We start from the raw sequence: 27,096 nt of genomic DNA, 5'->3' as shown, positions 1-27,096 counted from the left end.
TCATTTTTGACAGAATTCTATGCTTTGTATGTATTACTATGTAGAAACTCAAAACACATAAAATACATAAAGTTTTGTGAATATCAATTGTACTTCAATAAAGCTCTCAAAATTTTTTCAATACTTCTTTTCTTCTCTTTAAGAGCTTTATTGAGATACAATTGACATACAATAAACTGCTTATAAATTGTAACAATTTGACAGAATTTTTCTTATTAGTAATGTATATATGGCAATCCCAATCTCCCAATTCATTCCTCCCCCAACCCCCTCCCCCCAGCTGCTTTCCCCGCTTGGTGTCCATATGTTTGTTCTCTACATCTGTGACTCTATATCTGCCTTGCAAACCAGTTGAGCTGTACCATTTTTCTATATTCTGCATATATGTGTTAATATACGATATTTGTTTTTCTCTTCCTGACTCATTTCACTCTGTATGACAGTCTCTGGGTCCATCCATGTCTCTACAAATATCCAAATTTCATTCCTTTTTACAGCTGAGTAGTATTCCATTGTATATATGTACCACATCTTCTTTATCCATTCATCTGTTGATGGGCATTTAGGTCGCTTCCATGACCTGGCTATTGTAAATAGTGCTGCAATGAACATTGGAGTGCATGTGTCTTTTTGAATTATGGTGTTTTCTGGGTATATGCCCAGCAGTGGGATTGCTGGGTCATGTGGTAACTCTATTTTTAGTTTTGCAGGGAACCTCCATACTGTTCTCCAGAGTGGCTATATCAATTTACATTCCCACCAACAGTACAAGAGGATTCCCTTTTCTCCACACCCTCTCCAACATTTACTGTTTGTAGATTTTCTGATGATGCCCATTCTAACCAGTGTGAGGGGGTGATACCTCATTGTAGTTTTGATTTGCATTTCTCTAATAGTGATGTTGAGCAGCTTTTCATGTGCCTCTTGGCCATCTGTATGTCTTCTTTGAAGAAATGCCTATTAAGGTCTTCTGACCATTTTTTGATTGGGTTGTTTGCTTTTTTGATATTGAGCTGCATGAACTGCTTTATGTATTTTGGAGATTAATCCCTTGTCTGTTGATTCATTTGCAAATATTTTCTCCCATTCTGAGGGTTGTCTTTTCGTTTTGATTATAGTTTCCTTTGCTGTGCAGAAGCTTTGAAGTTTCATTAGGTCCCACTTATTTTTGTTTTTATTTCCTTTACTCTAGGAGGTGGGTCAAAAAAGATGTTCCTGTGATTTACTGAAAGAGTGTTCTTCCTGTGTTTTCCTCTAGGAGTTTTATAGTGTCTGGCCTTACATTTAGGTCTTTAATCCATTTTGAGTTTATTTTTGTGTATGGTGTTAGGGAGTGTTCTAATTTCATTCTTTGACATGTAGCTGTCCAGTTTTCCCAGCATCACTTATTGAAGAGGCTGCCTTTTCTGCATTGTATATCCGTGCCTCCTTTGTCATAGATTCGTTGACTGTAGTTTATTTATGGGCTTTCTATCCTGTTCCATTGATCTATAGTTCTCTTTTTTCTGCCAGTACCATAGTGTCTTGATTACTGTAGCTTTGTAGTATAGTCTGAAGTCAGAGAGTCCAATTCTTCCAGCTCCATTTTTTTTTCCCTCAAGATGATTTTGGCTATTTGGGGTCTTTTCTGCATCCATATAAATTTTAGGATTTTTTGTTCTAGTTCTGTAAAAAATGCCATTGGTAATTTGATAGGGATTGCACTGAATCTGTAGATTACTTTGGGTGGTATAGTCATTTTCACAATGTTGATTCTTCCAATCCAGTCACATGGTATATCTCTCCATCTGTTTGTGTCATCTTTGATTTCTTTCATCAGTGTCTTATAGTTTTCTGAGTGCAGGTCTTTTACCTCCTTGGTTAGGTTTATTCCTAGGTATTTTATTCTTTTTGTTGCAATGGTGAATGGGATTGTTTCCTTAATTTCTCTTTCTGATCTTTCATTGTTAGTGTATAGAAATGCTAGAGATTTCTGTGTGTTAATTTTCTATCCTGCAACTTTACCAAATTCATTGATTAGCTCAAGTAGTTTTCTGGTGGCATCTTTAGGATTTTCTATGTATACTATCATGTCCTCTGCAAACAGTGACAGTTTTACTTCTTTTCAATCTGGGTTCCTTTTATTTCTTTTTCTTCTCTGATTGCTATGGCAAGGACTTCCAAAACTATGTTGAGTAGTAGTGGCGAGAGTAGACATCCTTGTTTTATTCCTGATCTTAGAGGGAATGCTTCAGTTTTTCACCATTGAGAATGATGTTTGCTGTGGGGTTGTTGTATATGGCCTTTATTATGTTGAGGCAGGTTCCCTCTATGCCCACCTTCTGGAGAGTTTTTATCATAAATGGGTGTTGAATTGTGTCAAAAGCTTTTTCTTCATCTATTGAGATGATCATGTGGTTTTTAATCCTTCGGTTTGTTAATATGGTGTATCACATTGATTAATTTGTGTATATTGAAGAATCCTTGCATTCCAGGGATAAACCCCAGTTGATCATGGTGTGTGATCCTTTTAATGTGTTGTGGGATTCTGTTGGCTAGTATTTTGTTGAGGATTTTTGCATCTAAACTCATCAGTGATATTGGCCTGTAGTTTTATTTTTTTTTTTTTGTAGTATCTTTGTCTGGTTTTGGTATCGGGGTGATGGTGGCCTCATAGAATGAGTTTGGGAGTGTTCCTTCCTCTGCAATGTTTTGGAAGAGTTTGAGAAGGATGGGTGTTAGCTCTTCTCTAAATGTTTGATAAAATTCACCTGTGAATCCATCTGGTCCTGGACTTTTGTTTGTTGGAAGAATTTTTTATTAGTTTCAATTTCATTACTTGTGATTGGTCTGTTCATATTTACTACTGCTTCCTGATTAGTCTTGGAAGGTTATAACTTTCTAAGAATCTGTGTATTTCATCCAGGTTTTCCATTTTATTGGCATATATTTGCTTGTAGTAGTCTCTTATGGTGCTTTTTATTTCTGCAGTGTCCATCGTAATTTCTCTGGTTTCATTTCCAGTTGTATTGAGTCGAGTCCTCTCCCTCTTTTCCTTGATGAGTCTTGCTAGAGGTTTATCAATTTTATGTATCTTCTCAAAGAACCAGCTTTTAGTTTTATTGATTTTTGCTATTGTTTTCTTTGTCTCTATTTCATTTATTTCTGCTCTGATCTTTATGATTTCTCTCCTTCTACTAACTTTGGGTTTTGTTTGCTCTTCTTTCTCTAGTTTCTTTAGGTATAAGGTTAGATTGTTTATTTGGGATTTTTCTTGTTTCTTGAGGCAGGATTGTATTGCTATAAACTTCCCTCTTAGAACTTCCTTTACTGCATCCCATAGGTTTTGGATCATTGTGTTTTCATTGTCATTTGTCTCTAGGTATTTTTTGACTTCCTCTTTGATTTCTTCAGTGATCTCTTGATTATTTAATAGCATATTGTTTAGCCTCCATGTGTTTGTGTTTTTTACAGATATTTTCCTGTAATTGATTTCTAATCTCATAGCATTGTGGTCAGAAAAGTTGCTTGATACAACTTCAATTTTCTTAAATTTCCCAAGGCTTGATTTGTGACCCAAAATGTGATCTATCCTGTTGAATGGTCCATGTGCACTTGAGGGTAAAGTGTAATGTGCTGTTTTTGGAGGTAATGTCCTATAGATATCTATTAAATCTAGCTGGTTTATTGTGTCATTTAATGCTCATGTTTCCTTGTTAATTTTCTGTGTGGATGATCTGTCCATTGGTGTAAGTGGGATGTTAAAGTCCCCCACTATTACTGTGTTACTGTCAATTTCCTCTTTCATAGTTGTTAGCATTTGCCTTATGTATTGATGTGCTCCTATATTGGGTGCATATGTATTTGTAATTGTTATCTCCTCTTCTTGGATCAATTCCTTGATCATTATGTAGTGTCCTTTCTTGTCTCTTGTAGCATTTTTTATTTTAAAATCTATTTTATCTGATATGAGTATCACTACTCCAGTTTCTTTTGATTTCCATTTGCATGGAATATCTTTTTCCATCCCCTCTCTTTCAGTCTGTATGTGTCCATAAGTCTGAAGTGGGTCTCTTGTAGACAGCATATATATGGGCCTTGTTTTTGTATCCATTCAGCCAGTCTGTGTCTTTTGGTTAATGCATTTAGTTCATTTACATTCAATGTAATTATCGATATGTATGTTCCTATTACCATTTCCTTAATTGTTTTGTTTTTGTTTTTGTAGGTCCATCTGTTATGTTTCCCACTTAGAGCAGTTCCTTTAGCATTTGTTGTAAGGCTGGTTTGGTGGTGCTGAATTCTCTTAGCTGTTGCTTGTTTGTAAAGCTTTTGATTTCTCTGTCTACTCTGAATGAGATCCTTGCTGGGTAGAGTATTCTTGGTTATAGGTTCTTCCCTTTCATCACTTGAAATATATCGTATCACTCCCTTCTGGCTTGCACAGTTTCTGCTGAGAAATCAGCTATTAACCTTATGGGAGTTCCCTTGTATATTATTTGTCATTTTTCCCTTGTTGCTTTTAATAATTTTTCTTTGTCTTTAATTTTTCTCAGTTTGACTGCTACGTGTCTTGGTATGTTTCTCTTTGGGTTTATCCTGCCTGGGAGTTTCTGTGCTTCCTGAACTTGGGTGGCTATTTCCTTCCCCACATTAGGGAAGCTTTCCACTATAATCTCTTCCAGTATTTTCTCAGGTCCTTTCTCTCTCTCTTCTCCTTCTGGGTCCCCTATAATGCGAATGTTGGTGCATTTAACATTGTCCTATAGGTCTCAGGCTGTCTTCATTTCTTTTCATTCTTTTTTCTTTTTATTCTGTTCTGCATCAGTGAATTTCACCATTCTGTCTTCCAGGTCACTTATTCGCCCTTCTGCCTCAATTAATCTGCTATTGGTTCATTTCAGTTATTGTGTTGCTTCTCTCTGTTTGTTCTTTAATTTTTTCTGTGTCTTAAACCTTTCTTGCATCTTTTCGATCTTGGCATCCAGTCTTTTTTCAAAGTCCTGGATCATCTTCACCATCATTTTCTGAATTCTTTTTCTGGATCGGTGCCTATCTCCACTTCATTTAGTTGTTTTTCTGGGGTTTTATCTTGTCCCTTCATATGGTACAAAGTCCTCTGCTTTTTCATTTTCTCTAATTTTCTGTGGCTGTGGTTTTCAGTTCCACAGAAGGAAATACTGCTGCTACTGCTTGATACTGCTGTCTGCCCTCTTGTGGAGGAAGCTATCTAAGAGGTTTGTGTGTGCTTCCTCATAGGAGGGACTGATGGTGGGTAGGGCTGGGTCAGCAGAGCTCAGTAAAGCTTTACTCTGATTGTCTGCCAGTGGATGGGGCTGTGTTCCCACCCTGTTGGTTGTTTAGCCTGAGGTGACCCAGCACTGGAGCTTACAGACTCTTTGGTGGGGCTAATGGCAGACTCTGGGAGGGCTCACGCCAATGAGCACTTCCCAGAACCCCTGGTGCCAGTGTCCCTTTCCCTGCGGTGAACCACAGCTGTCCCCCACCTCTGCAGGCAACCCTCCAACACCAGCCGGTAAGTCTGGTTCAGTCTCCTGTGGGGTCACTGCTCCTTCCCCCTGGTTCCTGGTGTGCACAGTTTTTTGTGTGCCCTCTAAGAGTGGAGTCTCTGTTTCCCCCAGTCATGTGGAGGTCCTGCAGTGAAATCCCACTGGCTTTCAAAGTCTGATTCTATGGGGATTCCTCCTCCCATTGCCAGACCCCCAGGTTGGCAAGCCTGCTGTGGGTCTCAGAACCCTCACTTTAGTGGGTGGACTTATGTGGTATAACTGTTCTCCAGTTTTTCAGTCGCCCACCCAGTGGTTATGGGATTTGATTTTATTGTGATTACGCCCCTCCTACTGTCTCATTGCAGCTTCTCCTTTGTCTCTGGATGTGTGGTGTCTTTTTTGGTGAGTTCCAGTGTGTTTCCATCAATCATTGTTCAGCAGTTAATTGTAATTCCAGTGCTCTTGGAAGAGGGAGTGAGCTCACATCCTTCTACTCTGTCATCTTGAACCATCTCCTTTTCATATGCTTCTGCTAGGTATCTGGGAGAGCCATAAATACAGGTTCATTTTAAATTAATTTCTCATTTGGAGTTTTATGGACCATATAGTGAATTTCAACCTCAGAGTCATATAAGAGATAATCTGTGGTCATGAATTCTTAAGAGATATTTTTATTTTCTCCTCTTTTTCCTCTATCCACAGCTGATGCCAAGGTGTAATTTGTTTGTGCTGCTACCTCTGTGGCATGATCATTTTTTAAGTCAACTCTTTCACCAAGGGTGTAGCTCTGTGAGATCCAGTGTATTTTCACAAGCTCTACTGTTAATTTCCATCTGGTTTGAGTCTGATATATGGTTTTAAATCCCCTGGCTACCCATTAAGTTTGCAGTTATGGCCAATGAGCATAGGGCAGGCATTAGCTTCAACATCTGCTTACAATTCCATATCTGTCTTCCCCTCAAGTTTTTACTCTCAAAGACTTCTCTTACCTCCTTGAAAGCTTAGCTGTTTTTAAGAGGATGGTTTTAATATTTTATACAGAATTCTAGGAAAATATTTTTAGAATATTTACTCCAGCATATTAATGAAAACCACAGAAGAGTTTGTTTTTTATTTTCCTTTTAAAATTGTATTATCCTCACACTGAATTTCTCAGGTCTATGAATTGTTAATTTCAGGTACTACTTCTCCAAATCTGAACACACACACACACAAAACATATCTACACAAACTCAAAAAGGTTCATAGGATTTAAGTAAGACTTTTTTACGTATCATTGGTACCTATTGGTTACTCACTTATTGGGAGAAACAAGAGTTACCAATTAAACTTGACTTTGAACAGGCTCTAATTACTAACACTACTTTCTATAACTGGGAAATTCTTTTTGTGTAAAATTTTCATTCATTTGTGTATTTGCATAATTAACAAACACCAAATCCAGTGTGCCTGTAGAGGTTTGTGCATAAAAACTTCCTATATCATCTATATCTAGAATCTTTACTAAAATCCAATAATGAAGTCTTGCTAGATTACATACAAAGCGAGTTAGATGATGTTTGAGTGGGAAGAGATTATTAATGGCCAACAAATCAATGAATAAATGTTGAGGAAACATTAATTAAATAGTATTCTCAAAAAATAAGTTGAGGATAGAGTGGGAAATTTATGTCATAATCAGGGAGTCAGAAAAGTAAACCTTTAATTACAATATAGCATAATGAGTTTTATAATAGAAATGGGTAGAATGTTTTAGGAGCACTAGAGAAGAATATTTATTTACTTAGTTTCAAGGAAAGCTTTCTAGAGGAGTTAACACAAGCTGAATGAGACCTAAGAGATAAGAAGTTTAAAGAGGGCACAAGGTGCTCTAGACAAAGGAAATGGCAAAAACAAAGGCCCAGAAGCATGAAAAAGATGACACATTTAGGAAATAAATTATTCTGTGCCTCCGATCCATAGAATTCACATGGAAGACGAGCCAGAGAAGACACTGGAGATGTAGAGAAGAACATAAGATTGTATAGTATATTTTATGCCTTGCTAAGGAATTTAGACTCCGTTGTGGAGAGTCTCTGGAGGCTTTTAAACAAAACTGTGACAACAGAGAATAAAGAACTATTAGAGGATATTATCATTTTAAAAGTTGTTGGGAAGGATGCAAACTAATTATATTCTTTTTCTGGTAAATAGGACCTCAGGCTCCTGCCACAGCCCAGGGTGTTTTCCCTTCTTGTGTTTTCTCAAATACGTAAGTATCTAAAAAAATTAATGTATAATTATGTTACTTTCTAATAAGTACATGGGTGATGTTAAAAAGCAGTAATTACTTGGATCCTCCATTCTTGTAGTTCTAATTAGATTTATTGAAATACATGTCTTTTGCAAATTCTCATCACTAAGCTTAAATTGTAAAGTAGACAAAGTTAATGTTCTTCCTTTTCCTTCTGTATTTCCTTATCCCCACTGTGGTTCTACACATACCCTGTATTCAGAGTCTTCATGCCACTTTCAAGTGTATCTCACCATGACCTCTCCTCTTCAGGGAGCTTTCCAGGATCTGGACTTGTCTCCCCTTTGAAATATTTACCATTCCTTAAACCTTTTGAGATTACTTGCTTCCTAAGGATGGTAGATTAGTTTTAATTTTTAATTTTTAAATTAGTCATTCCTATTCTACAGTGTATTTGCAATATAATCAAAAATAATAATCTCTAATGATGGAATTTTCAAGTCTCTGGAGAATAAATTTGGGGAGCCTGAGGGATTTTTATTCCTCATACTGGCTTTCTCAACTTTAGAGCAGAGAGAGACTTATCATTTTAGACTTAACACCATCACCTTTTAAAAAAGTATCAATAAGCCAAATAAGGTCCAGGATAGACTTACAAACCCCAAATTCCTGTGAAAATGGTTGGACAGAGTTAAGTGATATATGGTGGTAAATAGTGTTGACATATTCAGACCAAGCTTTCTTGGAAGTAGGATCTTGACTTTAGGGCTGATGAACATAGGTTTAACTGACTTACTGAGAGTTCATAGGATACACAACACTGTAATAGATGCAGAAAGAAGGAAACTGGACTAGTCCAGTGTAAAGAAATAGAACACAGTGGAAGAATGGTGATCATTTGTACAAAATGGCCATTTTTATTTTAGTTATTGAATAAATAAATGTTTATTAAATATAAATATCTGCCTCTATATAGAAATGGTTAGAGAAAGATCATAATAAATTCTTAATTGCTGCCTCTTTATTTTTCTCCACCCAAGATTATAGAAGTACAGAGTCACTTGAATCTTCCATAGCAAATACTTCGGATACTTTCTCATTAAAAATTTTTACTCAGTAGGATGAGAAACTCTGGAGCTTCTTCACCACTCCCTCCCAACTTGAGAGGGAAAAATACTTTTAATTGCACCCAACCAGCCTAACACCCTGTCAGAATACAAACAAAACATAGCTAACAATACTTTCTGGTCTGACTCTGCCCATCATACCCATTCACATTCTTCTCATTCTGATTTAACTCCAGATTTCATAACACTTTACTGTGGAATCATTACATGTATTCTACCATCCACCCTATCTCTCCCTCCCTTTTGTCTATTGATTAGTTCTGTTTTTTCTAATGTTAATACAGACAGCATACAGAAAGATTTATAAAATAGATATGGAATTTCAAGACCAAGAGAATGAAGACAAAGCAAGTATGATAGCAGTGGGCGTAAACAGTTTCAATAGTTAAGCATTACACTTAGATAATGAGTATATTTATATTATTGGGATGGAAGATGTAAGAAGTAACAGAGTGAAGAAGGCAGTAAGTCTGCTTGCTACCTTGCATACTGTGGTCAGAAATTTATAGTTTACTTATTGGGAAATACTCTGATGGTTTGGAAGGGGAATGGTATGGTCAAATTAGTATACCTGATGGATAACTCCAACAGAAATATATAAGAAAAATTGATGGGAAGAGACTAGGAACCACTTCTAAAAGTCCATTAGTGGCCTGCACAAAGGCTTCATTTTGGATTAGAGAGGGTAGGCCCAAATCCAAAAGACTTTAAATGGGAATTTATTTGTTAGATGCATAATGCTAGATATTTGGCAGATACCACAAGGAAGAAAACTGTGCCCCTGTGATTGTGAGGTGTTCTTTTTCAAAGATACCATGTTGCCGAGAAAAAGGATGGAAATAGGGCAGGTTAAAACGTCACAAAGCTCACGATTCTCACCTAGATTATCTATTTTTCTTGAGTAAGCACTCTCTGGAATGCTGAAAGTCTTTGGTTAATTTTCAGAGTTCTAAAAACTGAAAAAAAAATTGACTATGAAAAACATTTATTATAAAATAATGAAAAAATTTTGCCAGTTTACCCATTACTTTTAAGAAGGAGTAAATTTTCAGATATCTTTACTCTGCCATTTTCGCTTACATCAACCTCTATCTGATTATTACAATTGTTTTTTAGTGGTTTTCTTCTGAAGTTTTCTCAGTTATTTAGTTATGTTTATTCTTAGGTCTTTGCTCTTTGTTTGGATCTTTATGCATGCCTTTGGGGCAGAAAGTCTGTTGCAGACAGGTATCAATCAATGCAATGGACCCCTTGAGTTCCATTTGGTGCCCACAGTATAATGTGAAAAGAATAGAAAAATAAATCTGGGAGAGTTAGGTTGCAGATATCAAAACAAAACAAAACAAAAACTATGCTTAGGTTGACCTAAAAAAATAGATCCTGAAAAAATAAGGAGGTCAAAAGATAAAAACATGTCACTGACATTATCTTTCAGGCTCCAGGTTGTGTACTGCAAAAGGTACTAGTCTAAGTATGGACTGTTGCTGCAAAGCTTGATGTCTGAGCTGAAACCAGGGAGGTTTTCATTTTCTGCCAAGATTTGGGACATAATTCTGTCTTGCTGTTTCTCATAATTGAATTTTAGATTTGGGAAAATTTTATTTTATTTATTTAAAAATGTATATTTCATCTCAGAGTGTAGTGAATTTACAATGTTAGTTTCAGGTGTACAGCAAAGTGATTCAGTTATACATATATCCATTCTTTTTCAGATTATTTTCCCATACAGGTTATTACAGAATATTGAGTAGAGTTCCCTGTGCTACACAGTAGGTCCTGTTGATTATCTGTTTTATATATAGTAGTGTATATATATGTTAATCCCAAACTCAAAATTTATCCCTCCCCTCCTTTCCCATTTGGTAACCATCAGTTTCTTTTCAAAGTCTGTGAGTCTGTTTCTGTTTTGTAAATAAGTTCATTTCTATCATTTTTTTAGATTCCCCATATAAGTGATATCATATGATATATGTCTTTCTCTGTCTGACTTCAGTTGCTATAATAATCTCTAGGTAGATCCATGTTGCTGCAAATGGCATTATTTCATTCTTTTTTATGGCTGAGTAATATCCCATTGTATATATGTACCACATCTTCTATCCATTCCTCTTTCAGTGGACATTTAGGCTGTTTCTGTGTCTTGGCTGTTATAAATAGTGCTGCATGAACATTGGGGTGCATGTATCTTTTTGAAGTATGGTTTTCTCCAGATATATGCCCAGAAGTGGTATCGCTAGATCATATGGTAGCTCTAGTTTTAGTTTTTTAAGGAACCTCCATACTATTCTCCATAATGGTTGTACCAATTTACATCCCCACCAACAGTTTAGGAGGGTTCCCTTTTCTCCACACCCTCTCCAGCATTTATTGTTCATAGACCTCTTTTTTGCTGGGGTTTTTGTTTTTGTTTTTGTTTTTGTTTTTTGGCCACACTGTGTGGCTTGCAGGATTTTAGTTCCCCAACCAGGAAATGAACCCAGGCCCCCTGCAGTGGAGTGCAGAGCCCTAACCACTGGAAGGCCAGGGAATTCCCTGTTTATAGACTTTTTGATGATGGCCATTCTGAACAGTGTGAGGTGAATACCTCATTGTAGTTTTGATTTGCATTTCTCTAATAATTAGCAATGTTGAACATCTTTCCCTGTGCTTTTTGGCCATCTGTATGTCTTCTTTGGAGAAATGTCTGCTTAGATTGGGTTGTATGAACCACATGTACTGTTTGTATATTTTGAGCTGCATGTACTGTTTGTATATTTTGGAGATTAATCCCTTGTTGGTTGCTTCATTTGCAAATATTTTCTCTCATTCTGTGGGTTGTCTTTTCATTTTATTTATGGTTTCCTTTGCTGTGCAAAAGCTTTTGAGTTTCATTAGGTCCCATTTGCTTATTTTTGTTTTTGTTTTCATTACTCTAGCAGATGGATCCAAAAAGATCATGCTGTGATTTATGGCAGAGAGTTCTGCCTGTTTTCCTCTATGAGTTTTATAGTATCTGGCCTTACATGTGGGTCTTTAATCCATTTTCAGTTTATTTTTGTGTATGATAGAGAATGTTCTAATTTCATTCTTTTCATATAGCTGTCCAGATTTTCCCAGCACAACTTATTGAAGAGACTGTCTTCTTGCCATTGTATATGCTTGCCTCCTTTGTCATAGATTAATGGACCACAGGTGTGTGAATTTATTTCTGGGCTTTCTATCCTGTTCCACTGATCTATATTTCTGTTTTTATGGCAGTACAATGCTGTTTTGATTACTTTAGTTTTGTAGTGTAGTCTGAAGTCAGGGAGCCTGATTCCTTCAGCTCCATTTTTCTTTCTCAGGATAGCTTTGGCTATTCAGGGTATTTTGTGTTTCCATACAAATGTTTACATTTTTTTGTTCTAGTTCTGTGAAAAGTGCCATTGGTAATTTGATAGGGATTGCACTGAATCTGTAGATTGCCTTGGGTAGTATTGTCATTTTGATGTTATAGATTCTTCCAATCCAAGAACATGGTTTATCTCTCCATCTGTGTTGTCTTCAATTTCTTTCATTGTGTCTTATAATTTTCAGAGTACAGGTCTTTTCTCTCCTTAGGTAGGTTTATTCCTAGTTATTTTATTCTGTGATGGTAAATGGGATCATTTCCTTAATTTCTCTTTCTGATCTTTTTTTGTTAGGGTATAGAAATGCAAGAGATTTCTGTGTATTAATTTTATATCCTACAACTTTACCAAATTCATGGAGCTCTAGTAGGTTTCTAGAAGTATCTTTAGAGTTTTCTATGTATAGTATCATGTCATCTGCAAACAGTGACAGTTTTACCTCTTTTCTGATTTGGATTCCTTTTATTTCTTTTTCTTCTCAGATTGCCATGGCTAGGACTTCCAAAACTATGTTGAATAAAATTGGCAGGACTGGACATCATTGTCTTTTTCTTGATCTTAGAAGAAATGGTTTCAGCTTTTCACCATTGAGTATGATGTTAGCTGTGGGTTTGTCATATAATGGCCTCTATTATGTTGAGGTAGGTTCCCTCTGTGCCCACTTGCTGGAGAGTTTTTATCATAAATGGGTGTTGAATTTTGTCAAAAGCTTTTTCTGCATTGATTGAGATGATCATATGGTTTTTATTCAGTTTGTTAAAGTGGTATATCATACTGATAAATCCCACTTGATCATGGTGTATGATCCTTTTAATGTATTATTGGATTCAGTTTGCTAATACTTTGTGGAATATTTTTACATGTTTGCTTATCAGTGATACTGGTCTGTAATTTTCTTTTTTTGTGGTATCTTTTTCTGGTTTTGGTATCAGGGTTATGGTGGCCTCATAGTATGAATTTGGGAATGTTCCTTCCTCTGCAATTTTTTAGAATAGTTTCAGAATAAGTGTTAACTCTTCTCTAAATTTTTAATAGAATTCACCTGTGAAGCCATCAAGTCCTAGACTTTGTGATTTAAAAGCTTACAACAAACCAGTGTGAACTTAAGTACTTGTGACTGCTCTGTTCATATTTTCTATTTCCTTCTGGTTCAGTCTTAGAAGGTTGTACCTTTCTAAGAATTTTTCCATTTCTTCTAGGTTGTCCATTTTATTGGCATATATAGTTGTTTATAGTCATCTCTTATGATCCTTTGTATTTCTCTGGTGTCAGTTGTAACTTCTTTTTCATTTCTAATTTTACTGATTTGAGTCCTGTCCATGTTTTTCTTGATGAGTCTGGTTAAAGGTTTATCAATTTTGTTTATCTTTACAAAGAACCCAGCTTTCAGTTTCATTGATCATTCCTATCATTCATCTTTATTTCATTTATTTCTACTCTGATCTTTTATTTATTTCCTTCTACTATCTTTGGGCTTTATTTGTTCTTCTTTCTCTAGTTGGTTTATGTTTAAGTTCAGGTTATTTATTTGAAATTTTTCTTGTTTCTTGAGGTAAGATTGTATTGCTGTAAACTTCCCTCTTAGAACTGCTTTTGCCACATCCCATAGATTTTATATCATCATGTTGCCATTGTCATCTGTCTATAGGTATTTTTTGATTTCCTCTTTGACTTCTTCAGTGATCCATTGGTTCTTTAGTAATGTATTTTTTAGCCTCTACTTGTTTTTGCTTTTCACAGTTTTTTTTTTCTCTTGTAGCTGATATCTTCTTTTTTTTTTTTTTTGCTTTATCAGGTCTTAGTTGCAGCACATAGGATCCTCCTTGAGGCATCAAGATCCTTCGTTGTAGTGTGTGAGCTCTTTGTTGCGGTGCATGTGCTTCTCTAGTTGTGGCTTTCAGGTTTTTTCTATTTGTGGCACACATGCTCCAGGGCACGTGGGTCTGTAATTGTGGCACAAGGGTTCCAGAGTGCGTGGGCTCTGTAGTTTGCGGCACACAGGCCCTCCAGCTGAGGCATGCAGGCCCTCCAGTTGAGGTGCATGAGCTCAGTAGTCATGGCATGCAGGCTTAGTTGCCCAACGGCATGTGGGATCTTAGTTCCATGACCAGGGATCGAACCCGTGTCCTCCGCACTGGAAGGCAGACTCTTCAGCACTGGGCCACCAGCGAAGTCCCTGTAGTTGATTTCTAATCTCACAGTGCTGTGGTCAGAAAAGACGCTTGATATGATTTCAGTTTTCTTAAATTTACCAAGCTCATTTTGTGGCCCTGCACGTGCTCTATCCTGGAGAATGTTCCATGTGCACTTGAGAAGAATGTGTATTCTGCTGCTTTTGGATGGAATCTCCTACAAATATCGGTCAAGTCCATCTGGTCTAAGGTGTCATTTAAGGCCTTTGTTTCCTTGTTGATTTTGTCTCTGGATGATCTTTCCATTGATGAAAGTAGAGTGCTGAAATCTCCCACTACTATTATGTTACTGTTGATTTCTTTTTATGGCTGTTAGTATTTGCCTTCTATATTGAGGTGCTCCTATGTGGGATGCATATATATTTACAATTATTATATCTTCTTCTTGGGTTGATCCATTGATCATTATGTAGTGTCCTTGTCTCCTGTAATAGTCTTTATTTTAAAGTCTATTTTGTCTGATATGAGTATGACTACTCCAGCTTTCTTTTGACTTTCATTTGCATGGTATACCTTTTTCTGTCCCCTCACTTTCAGTCTGTTTGTGTCCCTAGGTCTGAAGTGGCAATCTCATAAACAGCATATATATATGGGTCTTGTTTTTAATATCCATTCAGCCAGTCTGTGTCTTTTGGTTGGAGCATTTAATCCATTTACATTTAAGGTAATTATGTATATGTATGTTCCTATTGCAATTTTCTTAATTGTTTTGGGTTTGTTTATGAAGGTCTTTTTTATTCCCTCTTTTTCTCTCTTCTCTTGTGATTTGATGACTATCTTTAGTTTTGTGTTTGGATTCCTTTTCCTTTTCATGTGTATCTACTGTAAATTTTTGGTTTGCAGTTACTATGAGTTTTTGATAAAACAACCTTGCTTATGTATAGACTGCTTTAAGTTGCTGGTCTCTTAATTTCAAATATATATCCTGCATTTGTACTCTCCTTATCTCACCATGGTTTTGATATCATGTTTGTGTACGGATCATTTCCTGCCTTTATTCTATGTTTACCTTTACTGGTGAGTGTTTCCATTCTTAATTTTCTTGTTTCTAGTTGTGGCCTTTTCTTTTCCTCTTAGAGAAGCTCCTTTAGCATTTGTTGTAAAGCTGGTTAGGTGGTGTTGAATTCTCTTAGCTTTTGCTTGTCTGTAAAGCTTTTGATTTCTCTGTTGAAGCTGAAAGAAAGCCTTACTGGTTTGAGTATTCTTGGTTGTACGTTTTTCCCTCTCATCACTTTAAATATATCATTCCACTCCCCTCTGGTTTGCAGAGTTTCTGCTGAAAAATCAGCTGATAACCTTATGGGGATTCTCTTGTATGTTATTTGTTGTTTTTCCCTTGTTGCTGTAATTATTTTCTGTTTGTCTTTAATTTTTGTTAATTTGATTAATATGTGTCTTGGTGTGTTCCTCCTTGGGTTTACCCTGTTTGTGACTCTTTGTGCTTCCTGGTCTTGAGTGACTGTTTCCTTTCCCATGTTAGGGAATTTTTTGGCTATTATCTCTTCAAATATTTTCTCAGGCCCTTTATCTCTCTCTCTTTCTCCTCCTAGGACTTCTATAATGCGAATGTTGGTGTGTTTATTATTGTCCCAGATGTCTCTTAGACTGTCCTCATTTCTTTTCATTTTTTATTCTGTTCCACAGCAGTGATTATCAGCAGACAGTCTTCCAGCTCATTTATTTGTCCTTCTGCCTCATTTATTCTGCTATTGATTCCTTCTAGTGTATTTCTTTTCATTTTAGTTATTGTATTGTTTATCTCTGTTTGTTCTTTAAATCTCTGGCTTTTTGTTAAACATTTCTTGTATCTTCTCAGTCTGTGTCTCCATTCTTTTTCCGAGATCTTGGTCATCTTTACTATCATTATTCTGAATTCTTTCTTAGGCAGGTTGCCTATCTCCACTTCACTTAGTTGTTCTTCTGGGATTTTACCTCATTCCTTCACCTGGAACATATCTCTGTGGTGTCTCATTTTGTCTTTCTGTTTGTGGTTTCCACTCTGCATGCTACAGGATGGTAGTTCTTCTTGCTTCTGGCATCTGTCCCCTGGTGGGTGAGGTTGGTTCAGGGGCTCGTGCAGCCTTCTTTGTGGGAGGGCCTGGTACCTGCCCACTGGTGGGTGGAGCTGGCTGTTGTCCCTCTAGTGGATAGGGCTGTTTCAAGAGCTCAGGATGACTTTAGCCAGGCTGTCTGTTGATCGGTGGGACTGTGTTCCCACCCTGTTGGTTTTTTTGGCCTGAGGCATCCCAATAGTGAATCTGCAAGCTGTTCGGTGGGGCCAGGTTTCAGTGTCAAAATGATGACCTCTGGGAGAGCTCACGCCAAGAAATATTCCCTGAGGCCTCCACCACCAGTGTTCTTGCCCCTTCAGTGGGCCATAGCCGACCCTCAAAGACCCAGAGGTAGGTCTGGCCCAGGCTCCTATGGAGTCACTGCTTTGCCCTGAGTCCTAGTGCATGTGAAATCTTGTTTGCGCCCTCCAAGAGTGGAGTCTTTTTCTCCTCCAGTCCAGTGGAGCTCCTGTACTCAAGGCCCACGGGCCCTCAGACCAAATGCTCTGGGGGTTCTTCCTCCTGATACAAGACCCCCCAGGCTCAGGAACATGATGTGGATCTTAGAACTCTCAGCCCTGTGGGAGAACCTCTGCAATATAATTAGTTTCCACTTTGTGATTTGATTATGTCATGAAAGCCTCCCTTCTACCATCTTTTTGTGGCTGCTTCTTTGTCTTTAGATGTAGAATATCTTTTTTGATAGGTTCCAGTCTTTTCTGTTGATGGCCATTTAGCAGTTAAGTTGTGTTTTTGGTATTTTCATGAGAGAAGGTGAGCTCAAATCCTTCTAATCTTGTCACCCTTCTGAAGGAACCCATTTAAGTGTATACACATTCTTCAGAAATCTTATGTGAACACAGTGGATGAGTAAGCTAACACTGATTTCAGTCTAAGTTTGTTTCCTCTGAGTGTGGTCTTCACAGGTCAGTGATGCTCATTGCTATTGGAGCAGGATCCCAGCTCTCCTTGCTGCACAACACAAACTCAATTTTATAATGTAAAGTATAGGCCTAGGAAAAGTGAAAAAGGTGTATCAATTTTCTTTTAAGAAAGTAGGAAGAAAATAAGCAAAGAAGATAAGCCTATGTTGAAATATATGAAAATAAATATATCTGAAATATACAAAAATAAATCAGAACTTAAAGTCTTAAATCTTGTGTTATTCTATAATTTCTATTGAGTTCTTTAATTTTTACATTCATAAAACTATGTTATTTCATTAGTATATCATGATAAATCTAATTAGAACATGATAGAATATTGTCATACAAATGGCTACATCTAAATTGGTATTTAATATGGCTATAAATTTATGATTTTAACCCATAGTTATTGAATAGTCATGACATAATTCCTTACTACTGTTTGATGAGAGTATGGGTAGGACTATGGGATTTGAAAGTGTAAGTTAAGGATTATTTGGAAGCTCTGGTCAGATGTTTTGCCACTTCATGCTGCCTTTTAGCAAACAGAAAGGACTAGCTCACTCTCTCCTTCCAAGTCTGTGCCCTTCCCCAGAGAACCACAAAGCAGGAATGGCTAACATGGGTCAGAATTAGAGTTTTCAAATAGAGACTTTTTTATGCAGTAGGTACAATTCTACTCCTCTAATAAATTATGTGGGCCAAAATCAGAGAAGGAAGAGAAATAGGTGTGGTCGGTGGGGGGAGGGGGTGGACAAAAAGAAAGTTTATTCTTTCAAATTTCTTTAAAAAAAAAACTCTCAGATAATAAAGAGAAGAAACTAATTCAATGATTATAAGTTTTGGAAAAAGCTACATAAGTACTTGACCCTAAGTAATAACTAAATCATCAACCTTTCTTGACTTTACAGACAACAGAACCTCCTACAAAATTGCTTGCAAGAAAAAGTATGTATCATAAACCTCATTGATAAAGTAGCATATTAATGATATCCTTGTATGTGTCATAATAGGAAAAAAAATCTATGAATCAAATAATGAGTAATCATTATTTGATATGTCTCCCCTTTTCCCTTTTTTTTTTCTTCTTTAACGTTTACTTCAGTTATTAGAATTTTCAGGAGCCTAAAGTTCTCATCAAAAGATAATTTTGGCCCTTCAGGAAGAGGTTTCATGGGGATGGGCAGGGAGTCAGGGGAGGGGGAATTAAGGGACCTAGCATTATAAGAATAGCATCAAATAACCATAAACCCATTCTGTCATGGGAAGCCATTACACAATATCACTTCACAGACTTGGCTGATGAGTTGGCATGCCTGGTTTTGTCTCTGTCCAATTTTGTGGGAAGTGCCCTAGTCACCTAAAAAGGTCACATAAAATATAGGTACCTGGTCACCTATGAGCTGAGACTTGGATAAGGGGGTGTATTTATGAGGCCTAATTCTGGATCCAATCAGACCAGTCAGGAAGGAGAAAGAGGTTGGAAAACAACATATATTCTGACATACTTTTTCACATGGACTCAATTCATAGAACAGGTAGCAAAATGAAAGGTTTGATTCAAGGGAATATTTCTCAGTTTAATATTATAATGGAAAGCAACTGCAAACTAGGTGCTGTTTATCATATTTTACTACATAGTAAACTCTAGGAATATGTTTCTTTCATATATCAAGGTTGGAAACTTTTTTTAATACCTAGCCTAAGAGTAATAATGTAGGTATATTGTTATCACTGGTACTAAGAAAAATAATATATATTGAATGTCTTAGTTTATATGTCCTGGTAGATTAGAATAATTGCTTTGTTTTATTCCTAAAATATTTGATTTTGGATGTGATTATATAAGTATTATATGACATATGCTATCACCCAAAATATGTTTTTCAGACCACTAGCCATTGTAACATATTTATATGTTAATAAATGCAAAAATGTATTAGGAGATTCAGAAATGAGAGCAGAATAAAATGGCTTTCCCTGGGGTGCCCCCAAACAGTCTTTAATGTGTCAGGAGAGAGTATGCTACAGAGGTGTTAACTTATCTTTTGAATGTTGGTCTGAAATGGGAATAATTCTGGGCTAACTTAAGGGAACATTTGTGTGTGAACAGCCCCATTACAAGAATCCCATTGTTTATCCTCCTGTCTACATGCCAGCCTTCCAGGTTTTGTTGCCAATTACTTGTGTTTATTGCTTTTTATGTTTTAAGAGTAATAACAATTTAAAACATACTATTTATTATAGGCAAGAGGATTTTTTGCAAGTCCAAAGTACATTTTCAGTACATACGTAGAGGTATATAGAAACAGATAGATTCTGTTTCTAGTCTTGGTCCAGTTTAAATGTAGGATAGCACCATTGACCACTAAGGAAATGGTCATTCAAAGCTGGTCCCTGAGTTCTTATTTCCAGCTCAAAATGAGGAATTCTCCAACACCTATCCTCACTCAGCCCTCCTGACTCTGAGACTCAGTTCTAGCCTTGCCCTTATTTTCTATCTAAACTCATCTGTTCCTTCACTGCATCACCTATTGTCAGCCTTCCTAAGACAGTTTCCACTGATACTTTTTTGTTGGATACAAAGCCATTCAATCTCCATCCAATATTTTGTTGCCTATCAAATAAATCTTAGCAATTAGCTGTAGTCATTTACATATATACATATCACAGGCCCACCCCTGTAGCAGAGAATGGGAGGAGAAATGACTTTTTCATCCTTACATCTTAGCTAGACAGATGCCTCTGAAGACACCCAAATGTTTTGACCGCATCTGTTTGAGAAATGCTTTGTTGGAAATAATCTGGTTCATTTTAAAGTAATTTTTGCTTGATTGTAGACACTATATTTCTTCTTGCGAAAATACGTGCATGTAATGTGCCTAGATAGCAATTTAGTGAATCTTTTTTTTTAACCAAAAATTCATTTATTCCAGCAATAAATGTTGCGGGGGAGGAACTTCTGAAGGAATGGGAGTCAAATGGAAACTTATAAAACAAAAAATATTTTACTGTAGTACCGAATAAACCAACTTGAAATTAATTTGAAATTCTAAATAGATTTTCTTTTAATGTGTTCTTTTTATAACCATGATGGTATCAAGCTATGCATTGCTTGATATAAAAAATTAAATGTTCCCCTCTGTCCCAGAATAGAGACAGCTGTTAACATGATTTTCTTTTCATTCCTGCTTGCCCCTTTTCCAGGTAACTTCTGAAGAACTGAATAGCATAATTCAGAATATAATGACCTGGGTTGTGGCTACAGTGACCAGTATATTGTACCCAGCCATCACAAAATATGAAGAAAGGTTGAAAAATAATGCATACCCAGTGTCTGATGACTCCATCCTCTCTTCAGATAGTTCGAGTTTTTGTAGCACATGCAGTGAAGAGTTTACATGTGGAAGCTACACATCTGCAACAACTAAAACATTTCATGGAGAGCCCTGTGCATTTGCAGTTGACATATCAGTAAGGCGACCAACCACACCTTTAAAACCACCATCTGCCTGTGTGGAAAGAACAGTTGTAGGAAAAACATATCACATTAAAGGACAATCTATAACATCTGAACTTGAATATAATAAAACAAGCATGATATATACATACCCTAAGCTTAGAAGTTGTAAATCTGATAGTCACCTTCTAGCATCGTTTGAAACAGGCACAAAAAAATCAAAGGACGCTACCACTGAAACAGATGGCTTAGAGAGTCCATTGTTTACTGATCAAAAAGCAAAAGCCATGAATGAAATGAAGAGTTTAAAGAATGTTTTTGTTAACTTTAAGTGTCACTTAAAAGGGGAAACTGAATTGATTTTGGAAAGCATTTTTCAAGAAATAATGTCTGATTTAACACAGGCCATCCCCTCTATTTCTTCTGTTACTGCTGAAGTTTTTGTTGACCAAAGTGAGCCTGAAAAAGGAGACTTGGTTTCCAATGCTGATATCTGCTCAGTAGCTTCAGAGATCGTGGAAAATATGCTTGAGAAGCTACAGTCTGCAGTCGAGAAAAAATGTGTCCAGATATTTTCACAAGAAGACTTGTCAGTCAATATTAAACCAAGCTTACCACCTAGTGGAGAATCTCTCACTCCATCATATGGCAAACCTTTAATAGCTTCACTGCCTCATCCTGTGGAACCCATATGTGATCTTGCTGAGGATATGGTGCATGCCATTTTAGAAAAGCTGATGACTCTTGCATCTTATAAGCAAAATGAACTTCCTCATCTTGAAGATGCAACTGAACTTTCCTATCAGCAACATATGACAGACCTAACATATATGCGCCTTATAAAAGCCAACAAAAAAAAATGTAGTCCTAAACTTGATGCAGCTAATTTAATTGTTAAAGAAGAAATACAAAATTTAATGTCAAATATTTTTTCCCAGTCCTCTTTAGTTGGCTACATAGAGGAAGCAATCAGCACTATACTAGGATACATACAAACTGAACTTAATAATGAAAGACTTATTGCATCTGAAGAAACAGTAGTACTCCTTAAGCTGCTCGATGATCTCTTTACTCAGCTACATCAGGAACCAGTAAAAGCAGATAATCAAAAATGTAGACATTCTAGACTGAGAAGTCCTTCTGACACTGAAGTAAAGTACAGACTCACTGGCACTAGATTATCTAATGGTCCTAGGTCTGGCAGACCATTTCTACCTATTAATGTTCCTGGCATGGTTCTTTATTCTGAAGATGACAGTGAAGAAATAGACAAAATTGTGGAAAATGTGCTTGATTCATCTTTCAAAGATGAAAAAGCAAAATCACAAGAACAGATTCCTGAGCATTGGTTTACAAAGGGAAACACTTGTCTTGAATACAAAAGAAATAGCAAACAACCTACAAAGCCTGCTTCTCCAAGAAGCAAAGTTGCATTTCATGATCGGAGGTTAAAGGCTGAGCTGCCATTTTTTAAGAATAAAAAAATTTTAAATGAAAAGCCCTGTTTAAATAAAGACATTTTGTTTTTCAGCCAAGATCAAAAGCATCAAATACAAAAGGCTTCAGAAAACATAGTTAAAAGTATTTTAACAGAAATGCTCAAGGATGTATCTTCTGTTCCTCCTGGTCATTTAGACAGTAAAACTGGCAAAGAAGCTTCAGTTCTTGTTTCAAAAAAAATTCAAGGACTGTCACATCAAGAACAGATGGACCAGATGTTTTCTGTGTCAGAAATTAGTGCGGTGGCTCAAGAAATAACAGATGCTGTATTAAATATACTTCATAAGGCAAGCTGCATTCCCAGTACCACCAAAAGTTCCATTTCATCAGCAGTTCATCAAACTTCTCTAGAGAGTCCTGACACTCCCCACATGGTCAAAGAAGTACCAAATAAAAAACCATTAAAAATATGGTTCCACAGTGAAAAGAAAATGAAATATTTGTCTTCACTCGATGTAGATCCTGCAAAGCCTTCGCTGTTAAAATCTGAAGAAAGTGAACCTAAACCTGTAGATGATGTTACTGATAAGATCATTAATGCAGTTTTTAAAAGGCTGAAGTTATTTGTTTATCCAAAATTGCAAATGGGCTTCAAACCTTCACTTGCAGAGCAATCATCATTACAGTCTCAACTTACTACTTACACAGCTAAAGTGGTGAACATTGTTTTGCATGCTATACAGAATGAACTGGAACTCAATAAGAAAAACCTAAATCTTAGGGAAACAGACCATACCAAATCTCTTACAGGTAAAGGATTTTTTACTGACACTGATAAATTAGAATCTCCTGTCTCAAATCTCAATGATGACATTATGGCATCTCCATTATTAACTTGTATTTGTGAAATATTATCAAGTGGACATTCAGATCAAAGCAGTATTTCACTCCCTTCAGATAATCCAAAGCCTACAACTTCATATCGATCTGATAATATTGATAAAGGGAACATTTTGCCAAGTAGACAGGATAAAAAATCTTTTTACAAGTTTTTAGCTCTTCCATGTGCTCTCCATAGTGTCATTAATGAAAAAGATCTCAAAGAGAATTCCAGATTGCAAGTGTTAGATAATATTGGGGAGATACTCTGTGAAATGTTATGCAAGCTCATAGGAGCCCACCCTTACTGTCAACCATCTTGTAGCAAGCTAAGCAGAGAGAAGATGAATGAGAATCAGCAAACAGCCACTGACTTGCAGTCTAATATTCAGCTCATTTCCACAACAATTTTGGAATATATCCTTGCAAAATTATGTAGTGTTGACACGGATACTAGTTCCATAAGTTCTGGCTTTAAAGATGTCTCAGAGTCTCTTGATATTGACAGCCTATCATTTACTTCAATTATTGAGGAAATGGCCAAATGCACTGACATAATCTCCAGCATAGTTTCCAGGATGGTTCAGAAGGGTAGTAAAGAGATGACTAAAAGCAAGGAAAAACCTATTGTTCTTAAGTCTTCCAAAACAGGGAGCACAGAAGAAATGCATTCAAAGAAACTGAAAGCTGTGGCTTCAGATATTCTTAATATGGTTTTTGCTAAACTAGAAGGGTTTGTCAATGGAAATTTAGAAACTCTGGGGGGTTCTATTAATGACGGAAATAAAAAAAGCAGTAAGATGAACTTGGAATGTGAAAGTCCCAGTGTCTTCATGGACACACATGAAGAACTACTGCAGTCTGCTTTATACATGCATGCAAAGAAGGTATCAAGTGCTATTTTGAAAGCTGTTCAAACAGAACTAAATATGAATTCATTAGATTTGAGGACAAGTATGGAAACACCACCACCTGAGAAACAAACGCTTGAGAATATAGTCAGTTTAATTTTAGATGCAGTATCCTCAGATATGCTTAATGAAACTGAATCTGAAGAGAGAGGCATTGAAAATTATCGATACAGGCCGACCTATGGAAATTTTCTTCCTGGCGGAGCTGAATCAGATTCATTTCTAGAAGATGTTGCAAATACAGAGAAAGAATTCACTGGAGAGAGAATATCACAAGGAGAAGAAACTAAATCAGATTCTCTTCAACAATGGGTTCTAGAAAGAACCTTAAACAAAATTGAAGTGAAACTCAAAGAACCACAGAAATCTCCAGTTGTTCCCATTATAAGAAATATTTTAAATGAAATTTTTCAAAGTGCTTTGGTCAGTCAATTAAATCTGCTTTCTCTCTCCCACTCCCATTTAAGTGGCATCCCTCACAATGTTGATGAGCCAATTGCTCAAACATCTGTTCAATTTATAGACAAAACGATGGTGTCTGAAACAGAGGTAATCACAGTGGCACATGATGTTGTTAGAACTGTATTTGATAAACTTTATTCAGCTGCTATAACAGAGAGAAATGCAAGTGAAAATAGGTATAAAACCATCACATTTTCAGCAAATGTTTCTTTTCATGAACACACCTATGGAGAAGGAAAGCCTACCATCACTGTAACGAACAAGAACCCATATACTCTTCAGTCCAGATTCAGTGTTGACAAACAGGCTAAAGTAAGCATAGTTGAAGATATTGTACAGGCAATATTAACAAGTTTAAAAACTTTTGCTACTTCCAAAGTACAGTCTCTCTTTTGTCCCCAAATCAACTTCACAGTTCCAATAGCTTTACCTATTCAGCAGGATAAGGAGAGTACGTTAAGCAAAACATTACCAGCCAAAGATCTACATTCTGATGATCAATTTTCCTGTTGCTCCGTGGATCATATGATGTCAGAAAAGACCAACTCATTACGTCAAGTCTCTTTGAATAAATTAAATACATATGCAACAGAAGTGGCCAGAAAAATTTTACAAGGAATCAAACATGAATTAGATAAAGAGAGGGAAAGTTCTTTCTTAACTCATAACACTGTGGTTTCTGAAAGTATTGCAAGTCATATTATTAACATGGTGTTAGATATTATATCATCTAAAGGAAAATGTGACAAAAACAATTCTGACAAAGAGATTAATTCAGATCAGCAAGAAGGCATTATTGAAAAGATGTTTAATAAGACTGAGTATCGAAAAGTACTTCAGTTTCAAATACAAGATACCATTGAAAGTATCTTATGTGATATTTATGAAAAAACACTGTATCAGAATAATCTCTCATTTGCCATACCCACTTTCAAATGTAGCATAGCTGGCAAACATTCCAGAGCAAATTCTGAAATGTTCATTGACGGTGCAAATAAGATTCTTCCAAAATTTTCAGTTCCTAAATCAGATGTCATTTTGATATCCAGTGATATAGTAGATACTGTTCTTCATAATCTCAGTTCTTCTGTCATACTTAGCATAAATCCAAGGGACCCTACTTCTACAAGATTGCCCCTGTCCTTTCGTGATATGTTTCCAAAAGTAGAGGGTAAACAGCCTCTTCTTATGGAGTCAAAAAGTGAAAGAAAAACAGAGTATTTTCCATCTTCAGAAAACCTGAAATTGGCTTATGCTAGTGACAGTCAGATAACTGTAATAGAGAGAGAAGACCCCAAGAAGTCTATTCCTGACCCATGTGAGGAAAGTGCTGACTTCATCAGTAAAACTATTTTCAATCGGTTAGAATCATTTGCCACAGAAAGAATAGATTTGTTAATTACTCTTGCTTTCCAGCCTAAAGAAAAGTCATTTCTGAGCCCAGAACTGGAAAACTGTAAACAAGATGACAGCATCTTTCATGAATCAAGCCAGGTGGAATCAAATGTGAATATTCTGAAAATATCAAATGAAACTATTCTCAGCCAAGAACTCACAGATTCCACTTTTGCCAGTTACAGAGAAAAATATGGATCTACAATTCATCTGTCACAAGCTAGTCTTAAGGAATATGCTGACATCATTGCCAGTGCCATTTTGAAGCTTGTTAAAAATGACTTAGACCTAGAAATCCAAAAGATGCATCCATACCCAAACAATATTTCATTCCAAGAAATCACCACTGTGAGTGAAACTGTCAACAGTATCTTAAAGATTTTATGTAATAAAAGATCTGGAAAGGAAATCAGTTTTTACTCAAAGGACAATCTTAACTTATTTTCACAAGTAACTGCATCAAATGAAGTATCACTAGGACAAAGAGCTCAGGAAAAACACACCAAACTGTCTCTGTTTTCAAAGTATCCATTAGAACAAAACCAAATGGCACTGGAAAGGGAAAGCCAGAGAAATGTTTTAGAAGAAATATTTATGAGAAATGAAGAATCAAAACAAAAAGAAAGAGCTGCATTATTCAGTGCAGTGGAAGAAGTTTTAAGTAAAGTGTATCAAAGAATAATGGAAATCATAGGCCATTTGCCTTCATTTAATGAAATCCCCCACTCTGTATCTAACTCTAAAACATCAGACATAACACAAAGAAACTTCTTTCAATCACATATTAGCAGTGTAGCAAGTGACATAATTGAAAGTGTTTTGGGGAAAATGTACTCTGTAGTCGTGACATCATTATATGAAAGTAACAGAGTAGCCGCTGACAAAAATATTTTACCAAGGAAATCATCATGCATCAGAGAAACTACACAAGCAGGAATAGGAAGTAATCCCACTAGCTATGTTCTGCCACAGGTTTATCTTTATGCAGGCAGTCGAAATGTCTCTCAATTGGAAAACACATTTTTACAATATTCACCATTACAAGTAGGGAAGGATTTAGTCCAAATGGTTCTCAATAAGATCACAAATTTTGCCTCACTTTATCTAGAAGAGACCCTGTCCCATGAAGGTTGTTCCGATGAGTTGCAACCTCTAAGGCTGCA

The 27,096-nt window shown here is 36.4% G+C and overlaps 1 protein-coding gene across 1 annotated transcript in view; it reads left to right on the top strand.

Annotated features, from left to right (window-relative positions):
- FSIP2 (fibrous sheath interacting protein 2) overlaps window positions 1-27,096 on the top strand; it is a 117,412-nt gene that overhangs the window by 52,635 nt on the left and 37,681 nt on the right. The window contains exons 14-16 of the mRNA XM_057746510.1: window positions 7,683-7,740; window positions 18,298-18,334; window positions 20,594-27,051. Coding sequence (XP_057602493.1) covers window positions 7,683-7,740; window positions 18,298-18,334; window positions 20,594-27,051 — 6,553 coding nt within the window. The remainder of the gene's footprint in view (window positions 1-7,682; window positions 7,741-18,297; window positions 18,335-20,593; window positions 27,052-27,096) is intronic.

Source organism: Hippopotamus amphibius, chromosome 8, assembly GCF_030028045.1.
Source record: "Hippopotamus amphibius kiboko isolate mHipAmp2 chromosome 8, mHipAmp2.hap2, whole genome shotgun sequence".
Classification (NCBI taxonomy): Eukaryota; Metazoa; Chordata; class Mammalia; order Artiodactyla; family Hippopotamidae; genus Hippopotamus; species Hippopotamus amphibius.
The sequence above is the reverse complement of the archived record's forward strand: the minus strand, read 5'-3'. Positions and strand labels throughout refer to the sequence as shown.